At 35.8% G+C, this 11,921-nt stretch overlaps 2 protein-coding genes across 2 annotated transcripts; both read left to right on the top strand.

The window, feature by feature from the left end:
- The first annotated feature begins 76 nt into the window (after positions 1 to 76).
- LOC120486913 (sushi, nidogen and EGF-like domain-containing protein 1) lies at positions 77 to 3,467 on the top strand. The gene is made up of 9 exons (XM_039683081.2): positions 77 to 372; positions 535 to 653; positions 774 to 797; positions 879 to 1,012; positions 1,093 to 1,368; positions 1,456 to 1,551; positions 1,644 to 1,800; positions 2,411 to 2,493; positions 2,592 to 3,467. Exons 2-9 carry the CDS (start codon positions 596 to 598, stop codon positions 2,670 to 2,672), a joined length of 909 nt encoding a protein of 302 aa, XP_039539015.2. The 5' UTR covers positions 77 to 372; positions 535 to 595; the 3' UTR covers positions 2,673 to 3,467.
- A 5,090-nt stretch (positions 3,468 to 8,557) lies between these two features.
- foxi1 (forkhead box i1) lies at positions 8,558 to 10,042 on the top strand. Its single transcript, XM_039665455.2, has 2 exons — positions 8,558 to 9,306; positions 9,416 to 10,042. The coding sequence occupies exons 1-2, from the start codon at positions 8,676 to 8,678 to the stop codon at positions 9,928 to 9,930; spliced, it is 1,146 nt and encodes a 381-aa protein (XP_039521389.1). The 5' UTR covers positions 8,558 to 8,675; the 3' UTR covers positions 9,931 to 10,042.
- Positions 10,043 to 11,921: the final 1,879 nt, after the last annotated feature.

Genomic DNA, 11,921 nt, shown 5'->3' with positions numbered 1-11,921 from the left:
ATGAAGTTTAAAAAAGCTGAATCTTCAGCTGTAATGTTAAGCTCATCCAGTAGGTGGGGCTAAAGACTGTCAGAATTCAGGAGACATCACATCTGAATTGACACACATTAAGCCTGTCTAGACGACATTTGAGGCCATGGAGTCAGTGTAGGTGAATAGCCAGGAATGTTTTAGTTTTTGCCAACCGTGGGTTTTAGATACAAAGAAAGTGGAAGTTAAAAAGTTGTGTAGTGAGAATTCCAGTCTTTGTTATTCTGAATGCGTTTCAAATACTGAGGTAACACGTCACTCCCTTCAGCGCTATGATAATTAGAGCCCGATTTTAACCTTTCAGAAGTCAATCTTCTTGCATTTTCCACGAAGTCGACTGAGGTAAACATCTAACTTTTTGTCTATAGCGTTGTTTGTTTTAACAATGTATTCTCTGATGCTATATGTCTATGCACATCTGAATTGTTAAAGAATAACAGAAAATTAGTATAAAATCAAAAATTATAAAAGTATTAATATTGCTTTGCTCTTTTGTGATTTTAGTTACTCTGTGAAATTGTAGCAGTGACATTCTGGTATCTCTGACCTAATCCAAATTTTTATCATGGGGTTGTCTGCAGTTTCACAATATATGCTGATGTTCATATCAGTCCTTGCGCTGAGTGAGTCTTACCATTAAATAATATCCTTCATGGAGTGACAAAGAAATATCCAAAGACAATATTCAAATATGTTTGGAAGTGTATCTAAATTTATGTGCATTTATTTATTTTTTTCAACAGGCAGGGAGACAAAAGCACAGACAGGTAATTTCTGACCTTAGAACTAAAACAACATGTGAAGTGAGATTATTCATCAGAGTTTGAACTTGTTTGTTTGTCTTGCAGCGCCGGTTGTATTCTATCCGTTCGGCTCAGTGGCAGGAGACACTGTTAATATTGCTGTTGAAGATGAAAACTCCACTCTTATCGACCTGTGGAGACCTTTTGTGTTCTTTGGCCGCACATACAACACCACATATGTGAGTATCCAGTTCTGCTAATGCAAACGGTGAATGAGAAAAATGTGACAGGGATGACTAATATCTTTTTTATTACCCAGGTTAATAATAACGGGCACCTTACATTCAATCAGCCTTCGAATGAGTCTTTCGTGAATTACTTTCCCATTGGAACTAAAGACGTCATTGCTCCGCTCTGGGCAGATGTGGACGTCAGTATGAATGGCATAATCTCATATCAGCAGTACTCTAATGGAAGTGTGCTAACTCAAGCAACTCAGGAGATAAACCAGTATTTCCCGTATCTGAGCTTCACGGCTACTTGGGTCCTTGTTGCTACTTGGGATAGAGTTGAAGACTTTTTTGCCTCTGGCACAGTAAGTTAGTTTGTTAAAACTCCTTCAGGCTCAAGGTTAAACTATTCTCAGAGCTGCTGTGACATTCAGTGTTCCCAAACTTTGCAGGAACTATCGTTTCAAGTGGTGTTAATTTCGGGCGGTGATTTGTCTTTCATTCTCATGAATTATGGTGACTGCGCTGTGACACAATTTCCGGTGCAGGTAAAACATGCTTTATACATCAATAGAACACAATACGCCCATCTCTTCTTGATGTTCTGTCTCAATAATTGGTCATTCCCTTGTTTGTGCAGGCTGGTTATGACACAATAAACTCCACAGCCTACTTTGTGATTCCTGGATTAATCGATCGTAATGTTATTCCAAACCTTAAGAACACCAGTAATGTAAATGTGCCAGGTCGATGGGCCTTCAGGGTGGACAGGAGAACAAATCAAAATAATCTACAAGGTACATAATTGCCATCATGTTTAGAAAGTTTAGTATTATTAGTTTGTTTTGATGTGGCACTATAAGATGTTTCAGCACTTGCAATGTCAAAGTCATGAGTTTGATTCCATCGCATTCAAAACCTTTAATCAACCCAAAAATTGGATAAAAAGCATCTGCAAAATGCAGAAATTGAAATGTACCTGGAAACAAACCAATTGTTTTCAAGGCGTTGTTGTGAAATTCTTCATTATTCAAGTCAAATATTATATTCCTATTTGACCTCCTCTTCATGATGTTCACTATAGACCATTTCACAAGATGTAAACAACACTGGTCCAGAAGCACTTCCTGTTTCAGTTTTTTAACACTACATAAAAGCTGGGATAAAATACAACCAACAGAACATTTAAAACTGAATGAAAAAGTTAAATAAACATCTTTAAGATGTTTACTTTACATGTGAAATAAAGAAAACAGTTACAAACTGAAACAGGAAGTGTTTCTGGACCAGTGTTGTTTACATCTTGTGAAATGGTCTATACAGTATGCATGCATATTCAAAACATTTGTTTTAAACTACCATAACCATACTACAATAATTATTAATCATGTGCTTTTTTTCCCTTAGAAAATATCATAGGAGTTCAAATGAGAGTTACTTCATTTTCAGACCTGACAGAGAATGGAAACATTGAGACTGTTTTAGAGAAAGTAAGTTGCTACTAATGAACCATATATATATATATATATAATTATTAATAATTAATAATTATGGTGCTAATAGACGAGTCAATAAATCTTTATTTCAGCTAAAACAGGAGCTGGTCAGGTCCGGTCTGCCGAGCAGCGTGACGCTGAACTTCAGAAGAATCCAAAAGACACGACCATAATATCATAAAATGTAACTCAAACAAGGAAGGAAGTTCAGCTGGTTTCTTATTATCTTAAATCAAATATCCTTGCCCTAGTGAAAAAAAAGTATACTTTATTGTATTTGAAATATATACCCTTTTTAAATAGTACATTGCAAATACATCACAAATTATACTATCTTTAAATATACTAAATGTATATTAGCATCATCCTTTTACCTATTTTCACAATACATCTTTTAACACACTTTAAAATAATTGTACTTCAGTATATTTTCTAAAAATATATTTAAAAAATATATACTTGAGTGAAAATTCTGTTTTTTTTTTAAAGTGTATTTATTTGCACTTTATTAAAAATATATTTTAGGTATATTTTAACTGTGTGCAGGAACTGATCATTGTAACAATGCGTTGAAAGTATACTTTCAAAATACATTATACTATCCAATAGTATTGAGAAGTATAGCTAAGTTTTATTTATCTAATAATTTGTTATTGAAGACCTTAGCCTTAGTCTTCGTGGGGCAAGTGCGCTGACATGTGCTTTTGGGAGTCCCGAGTTCGAGTCCCGGCTCGTGGACATTTCCTGGTCTGATCCATCCTGTCTCTCTCTCCCACCCGTCTTCCTGTCTAGCTACTATCCTATCCTAATAAAATTGAAAATGCACCCAATATATATATATATATATATATATATATATATATACACTTATGGTAAATTACTTGCATGTTTCGAAGACACTTGTAATGAATTTGTAATGTACTTGTAACACAAATAAAGTACACTTTAAAATAACTAATCAAGCATGTAATTATTCACTAAACAGGCGTCTACTTAAAGGGATAGTTCACTTTGAAATGAATTTTTGGTATGTTTTAGCTTACCTCAAGGGCATCCAAGATGTAGGTGTCTTTGTTTCCGCAGCATTTTGATATTTTTAGGTCAAACCGTTCTTGTCTGTCAGTCATATAATGCAGGTCTATGGTCACCACCTCAAAGAGCATGCACAGAGAAGTCCAAATTAAACATGATTTAATAACTCGTAAATGTAAGTACACATTGATGGCCTAAGACACGAAAAGAGCGGTTTGTGTGAAAAAACGAACAGTATTTATATCGTTTTTACTTCTTGTACCAGAGCCACGGTTTTGTCTGTAAATCGAAATCGTCTTCCATTGAAATTTCCTGTATATCTAAATATGTTTAGATCTTCACAGTGAAAGGTAAAACTTTCGAAATCTCTGTGTAAATAATGAGTGACGTACACGCACGAGAGATCACTTCCGGCTCTTGCGCAGACAGAAGCGCCCGTGCCCTCAGATCACTTGGACGTGGCTGTGATTACAAGAGATAAAAACAATATAAATACTGTTCGTTTTCTCACATAAGTTGCTCGTTTCGTGTCTTAGGCCATCAATGTGTCATTAAATCATGTTTAATTTGGACTTCTCTGTGCATGCTCTTTGAGGTGGTGACCATAGACCTCCATTATATGACTGACAGACAAGAACTTGACACTACTGCGGAAACAAAGACACCTACGTCTTGGATGCCCTTGAGGTAAGCTAAAACATACCAACAATAAATTTCAAAGTGAACTATCCCTTTAAAGTATACTAAATATACTTGAACTTGTTTCAATGCACAAAAAATACACTAAATACACTTAAATTTATGCCAATCAGAATAGAGTATTCACCCAGACCATGGTAAAATACAATTTAATTACAACTAAAATACTTAGTACAAAATTGTTTCCAAATAGCACAAGTTAACTAATCATAAACACACTGATAACTAGTCTGGCTGCAAGTAGGCATTTTCTTTTTCACATGGGTGTCATTATATAAATATCCCTACAGGGAAGTTAATCTGTAAATCTAGTCATTGAGGATGGAAATGCTGTCATTCCAGTTATAAATGTGTTGCATAAATGTCAGCGTTGACATGGTTGTGTGAATTTTGACTTGAGCCAAATCACATTAAGATATCTGAAAGTATTCACAGAGGAATGTCACTCTTCAAGGTGAATGTTTGTTTGTCCTTTCACATGTAATGATGTTTGACGGGTTTGATCTACATATGCAGTGTCAATAGTGAAAGTAAACCTGTTAGTCCTCTAGGGCTTCATTTGCTGGAAAATCTACTTTTTACTGACCCATATCGTGGTTGTCTATTGGGGAGACCGAAGCTGACACGTTTCACGCCAGTGAATTTAAATACTATATTTCTACATCTATTGCTCAGTTAACTACTGTAAATAACATTCCGATTTTTTGACAACATGCCTCAATAGTCAAAATGCAAAAAAAAAAGATTATGTTGGGTAAAGGGATTTTTTTTTTTGCTTCACCCACTGTTGTACGTTTGATGTCAATCTAAAGATGCACAAACTTAATTTGGTATAGCATAAAATGTTATGCATTTTTGTAGATAACGAAGCAATAAGCCTATTTGCTAGTTTATTGAGATATGATTTATTGAATTATTTGGCTATTTAGATTTAGCTTTGAATTTTTTTCTTTTAAAAAAGGTTGATGTCATATTGTGACGTGTGATAATGACTAAAGTGAAAATCTCTTTAATGCGAATTAAAGCACATGTTTCATGGCTCACACAAGGGGGAGACAGAGAGTTAGTGAGATTCCAGCGTGCTATATGAAATGCTGAACGCATTGCTAACAAACTGATTTTATTAAATTAATAAAGCAGTCTTGAGTCTTCATAAAAACTGAATCAGGAAATGTTGTGTTGTTTATTAAAGTAAACACCGAAATGTATAAGTTTCATGGTGCATAATCATGAAGAAGCATTTTTTATCGATGCACATGTCAAGGTTGTTGGTGTTGATATTTGAGCCATATAACCGACAAAGTGTGTCATTGGGCCTGTCTAAATACGCACACTTGACCACGTGTCTACTTACAGTGCATGGATATGTCCGAAGTATTCAGGTGGGCGTAAAGACCGCAAGTCTTCAAAGATTTTTGTTTTCTCGCTCGTTTTTAAACGCATATATTATAACCGCTGCATCAATAAAATTAGCAACTTTATTTTACGAACTAGTACGTAACATCGTGCACAGTTGCACTGTAAAGTTTAACTGTAAGTTCCTGAAAGTGATGATTGATAGGAGACGCAGACTCAAACTGGCAGTATTAGAGAATCTCAATATGCATCTGACATCGTATACCATCCCAGGCTACTACTGTATATTAGAAGGCAAAAAGAAGTGTGTGACAAAAGAAGTATGTCTGAATACTTTTTGGCTACACTTTTATGAGTAGGCTACTGTGAATTCTGACATACTTCTTTTGTCACATACTGTTTTTCAGATGCAGCCAGGTCACAGTGAGGTCTCATGATGAAGTCATGTCTCCATCTGCTGGTCAGACTTTACGAAGAATATAGGCCTATAAATACAATTCCTGTCTGTTATGATAGGCCTATTTATTCTTACCCTATGTTTCATGCATTCTTTTTCTGCTTTTCTTTTCTTTCTTTTTTTTATTTTTTATTTTAGCATATTTTTGCTTTTTATTTAGCCCACAATTTTTCTATTTTTTAATATACATATTATACCTGAATGTACATTATTAGGCCTACACATCTTTAACTTAAAATGTTTTCCCGAAGAACACATACACTCTAAAAAATGCTGGGTTGTTTCAACCCAAATTTGGGTCAAATATGGACAAACTCAAATGTTGGGTAAAAAATGCAGTTAAAACATGTGCAGTTGAAAGTGAAAGTTGAAGTTACATCTTTAACCCAACATTTGGGTTTGTCCATATTTGACCCAAGTTTGGGTTAAAACAACCCAGCATTGTTTAGAGTGTATGCAAATTAGATGCAGTGTATAGATACATTGTATTGAATGGCATTACCATTTTTCCATTTACATATGAATTACAGTATATCTTTCATAACATAGTTGAAAATTATCTTTAGAAAAAAAAGTAAATCCTGAAACCTAAAAACTAGTAAAAAAATATATATCTCTTTCTCCACAATGTTATTTCACATTATTTCAAAATTTGCTTTTGAAATGAAAAATTTTGTAGTTTTTTATTTGCCCAAATTAAATGCCAGAAACAATGGAATGAAATTGTTATCTAATTTGATGTAAATTAAGTGAATGCAGGGACATGTTTGCAAACATCTATGTTATATATTTTTTGTTTTTTTATTTACTTATGATACACTGTAACATCTTATGTTCAATTAAGACCTTAATTAGGCTAACATTTGTTAAACACTTTTCTGGTGTCAAACAGGAAGACAAAAGCTTACAGTTTTAAACTGGAGAAAGATTTTAAAGGCGTTTTAGGTCAGTCTTCTGTCATTTTGTCATCGTCATTTATGAGCATTTGTATTGTGACTGCATCTGTTCTTCTGTGGATAGTTGAAATGTTCATGTTCTACAAATGGACAGAAGGTGGCGATACACCTCTAGTTTAATCACAATGTGAATGACATGCACATGATATAAAGCGTAAAATACTATCGTCATCAATTCTATTCAGTTTATCTCACCTTTTAAATGTTATGTTAGGTTAATATTGAACTATAGTTTACAAATAACTGAATTATACATAAAAACGATAAAGACCTTAATAAATAAAATCTTTAATTATAGGCTATTCAAGAGATTATATATACGACTATTATTAAATTATAAACTATAATATATTTATAGTGAAACAAAATATTTCCAGTGTAGACCATATAGATAGTTTATAATTTGCATTAACTTATTTTCTCTTTTTCAGATGTTCTCAAAATGACCATGTGCATTTTCACAAATATAAAACAGCCAGAAAAGTAGCAGTTTAATCTAGTAATGCAAAAGCTGAATAACGGAACACAAACAACATTTCTGTTCATTTCGATTCTTCTGTCGTATCCATTTGTAAATTCAAGCGAAACTTCATTGGTGATATAAGATAGGCTACTGTACATTTGCATAGTGTGGGGGTGGGCGTTTCATCAATTGGACTAATTTCATTTTCATTAACTTCTGTCTAAACTAAACATCTAATTTTATTGATTTGCACCTCATTTTCCTCCCAAAATATTTAGATATAGATTTCATTCAGTTGTTATTAATGAGGTTTTGAGTTAAAAAAAAAGGCTTTCACCTATAGGAGCTGTTTGTGTGTTGGTTTCAATTCAGTTCACTCGTTTTAAATTAGAATAATGCTGTGATCCAAATTATAATTACAGCAGCATCACCATATTTTTTGCAATGGATAAACCAGAGAACACAATAAAGATGTAAAGATGTAACACACTAGGATGTTACAATGCTTGCAAATTATTATTTAAAAATATTTTTGCGCAAAAATGTGGCATTTAATTTTATTGTTATTGTTTATAACCGGTTGTGCACTTTCAGTGACAGGTTCATATGTAAAAATAAATAAAATAAATAGCACAAGGACATCATGCCTCACTATTTTTTTTTATTTAGGCCTATTTATTTTTTATATACTTTGTTTATTTGGTTAGTTAGGCTTGTATAAACTGATATATACTGAGTATATGGAGTTAAAAGTGTGACAGCATCTCCTCCTGATTTAATTTTATTCAGCCGACTTATATATACAGGGCTAGATACACTCAGTACACCCAATTTTGGGTCAAATGGACAAACCAAGCCATTGGGTTACATGTTTAAAATACATTTTTAACCCAATGTTTGAGTTTGTCCATATTTGACCCAAAGTTGGGTTAAAACAACCCAGCATTTTTTAGAGTGTATGTTGTTTAGATAAATCATTTAGCTTGTTTTTGTATTTAAATGGACTGTGTTCAGTTGCCTTGAATCCCAAACGCTTATCACATGAATGATCTCGACGCATATTGGATGAAGTTAATTGAGGAGAAGTGTGACAGTGGGAGGGGTTGCCAACCAGCAGTTCATTCACTGCACAGGTTAAATAACCCTCCCCTGATGCCTACTCGGGCAAACCCTCAGATACGAGCACATTCAGCAGGTTTGATCGGCGAAACTCATGTTTCTAGAGGGAGAACGGATTATGAACGCGTTTGGACAGCAGCCGTCGAGCCAGCAGACCAGTCCCCACCAGCACCACAACGCGCAGGACATCCTGGACATGACCGTGTACTGCGATACCAACTTTAGCATGTACCAGCAGAACCTCCACCATCACCACCACCACGCGCAAAGGCCACCTGCGCATCCTTCCAGCTACGCGCTCGGCGAGTACACCTCGTCCACAACCAACCCATACCTGTGGATGAACAGCCCAGGTATCAGCTCTTCTCCGTATCTCTCAGGCCCGAACGGAGGGTCTTACATTCAGTCGGGATTTGGGTCGAACCAGCGGCAGTTTCTCCCTCCGCCCACCGGCTTCGGAAGCGCAGATCTCGGGTGGCTTTCCATTTCAAGTCAGCAAGAACTTTTCAAGATGGTTAGACCGCCGTACTCATACTCAGCGCTGATTGCGATGGCTATTCAGAACACTCAGGATAAGAAACTGACCCTCAGTCAGATTTATCAGTATGTGGCCGACAACTTTCCTTTTTATAAGAAAAGCAAAGCCGGATGGCAGAACTCCATAAGACACAATCTGTCCTTGAATGATTGCTTCAAGAAAGTTGCGCGGGATGAGGATGACCCTGGTAAGTCTGAACGTTCTTTTCTCGACATAGATCATATAAGTTAACTTCGTGTTAAATTATGGTGTCGCGTGCATAACTAACATTTTTTTAAAATCTTTTTTTTTTTAAGGCAAAGGAAATTACTGGACTTTGGATCCCAACTGCGAGAAAATGTTCGACAACGGCAACTTCAGAAGGAAGAGAAAAAGAAGAGCGGATGGAAACGCCAGTGGCCTGTCTGTGAAATCCGAGGACGCGCTCAAATTGGCGGACACGGCGAGTCTGATGAGCGCGTCCCCGCAGAGTCTCCAAAACTCTCCGACCCCCAGCGAGCCCAAATCATCTCCCTCACCGTCCGCCGAGCACAGCCCGTGTTTTAACAACTTCATCGGTAACATGAACTCGGTAATGGCGGGGAACAGCAACGGGATCAGAAGCAGAGACGTCAGCTCCGGACACTTGGGGGATTTTACGCACGGCATGTCTGGACATGAACTCGCCCCTCCATCAGAAAACGGCCATCTCAACACTAACAGACTCAACTACTACTCAACATCCCATAATAACAGTGGCTTGATCAACTCGCTTTCCAACCATTTCAGTGTCAATAATCTCATATACAACAGGGATGGAACCGAAGTTTAGTGGCGCTCAAGTTCATCGATCCTCTAATGTGCTCTGTGAGTACATGGCCAAACTGTTCTTACAATAGACTTGATTTCTAAACAGTTGCACAGCTTGAAGTTCATTTCAGTGGGGCCTGTGGTGTTTTTGGATGCATCATTTATATGTATTCTGCCTTGACTAAATGATAATTCTGTGATGTCCTCACATGTCTGTTTCCTAGGCCACTAAAACAAGTGCCTTCTGAGATGCAGTTATTTGTAGAAGAAATGTTGATATATTTTATTTAATTGGAATGTTTCTGATTTGTAAATAAAATGTGCATATATCTGACATGTCTTCTGTTTATTTGCTCTATGATGAGCAAAACATCGTATGCATAAAGTTCGGTCTCAATGGCACAACAAACACAAACACCTAGTGCATCTCAGTGTGTTCCCACGCGATCAGCGGGTGGCTGTAGAGATGCACAAAACCATGACAGCAATTAACATGTTTGCATGTTTATGTGGTTTGTTTACAGTTGCTTCCAATTATATGTAGTTTGTTTGTAGATGGCTGCAATCAAACTGTCAGTTTAAAGACAACTTTTAATTAGCTTTTGCACTAAAGTACTGTTCAGTTTTATACAGAAGCACTGAAATTTCAAATTGCACTTTTGAGGCATGTACAGGGAAAAGGTTGTTCTGAAACCCTCCATTTTAAAGCCATTTAACCAGCCCACATCTTTTTTCTCATAACAGATCAACCCCATATTGAGTTGACAATTATTTATCAAAAGAATTTCAGGTTTAATCGAGCGTTTGAATTAATCCGTGCCCCTGCTGGGTGTTCTCCTAATTGCTTTCTGCAAAAAGCCGGACACATTTAACTCTTCATTGTCCTCATTATCTCAGGGGAGTTTTTCAACAAGGCCTGTTTATTTACTGTACAACCACTGAATGGCACAGACTCAACTGGGTTATGGTGATGGAGTAAATAGCCTTATCTGCCGCTTTATACAGTGATTCAACTTACCAAGTTTGAGAAGCAGAAGGTGAGACTGAGACATTTTCCGCCTGTCAAATTGAATGCAGGCATTCGACCATAATCAAAGTCATTTATCAGAGCTTCATATCTGGAGAGTTCAAAAGTTCAACTGTTTGTTGGGAAGCTTTTATGTAATTTCACATCATCCTCATTTAAAAAAGTTATCCACTGTAAAAAAAATTTGGTTTAACTTAAAAAAAATGAAGAAATCTGATTGCCTTAAAATTTTAAGGTCATTGAAATGGAAAAATTGAGTTAATATAATGAAGGAGATTGATTTAATCATCAGAAACTCAAAATATTATGTTATCTGAAGCACATAAATTATTTAAGTTGATTTGACAAAAGAAAAAATGTTGTGATTACAAAAATCATGAACATATATATATTTTTTACATGGTAGCCGTGGTTCTTTGGAGATTAAAGCATTTTAAGTTCTTCAAACATCATGGAGATGTATAGGTTCTTTAAATCACTTTTCTAAGAAACTGTACGTTTTGTTGAAGGTTTTCATCAGGCTGTTAATCTGCTTATAATTTGAATCTTCAATTTTAAGAAAGAAGTTCTCTATGGTTACAATCCTAGATTTTTGCCATGCAGTCAGGTGTTTTATTTATTCATTTTTGTGGTATATATTCTCTTTATATTCTCTGCTGTAATTTTAAAGTCAATCCACTGCATGCCCCACAAAGAAAGAAAATGAAAATAAACTGAAATACAACTCAATTGGCCCTGTTGTCTGGGATAAAGCAGAACTGACAGGAGATTCGTGTCAACAGTGCTGGAACACGAACGGTTTTGGCATCACTAGAGACACCCTGCTGCTCTAGTGAAAAAACAGAGATCTGGGAACAAATGAAAGCACTCGGAGAGAAGTTCCCTCCGTGTGTCTTTATTCTAACAAAGGACATTGTTGTTCCATATATTGCAGGATGGATTCTCATAGTCAGAATGAGAGGTACATAATTGAAATGGACAGACAG

This window comes from Pimephales promelas, chromosome 17 (genome assembly GCF_988280905.1).
Source record: "Pimephales promelas chromosome 17, fPimPro1.hap1.1, whole genome shotgun sequence".
Classification (NCBI taxonomy): domain Eukaryota; kingdom Metazoa; phylum Chordata; class Actinopteri; order Cypriniformes; family Leuciscidae; genus Pimephales; species Pimephales promelas.
This window is presented reverse-complemented; position numbering and strand designations above follow the sequence as displayed.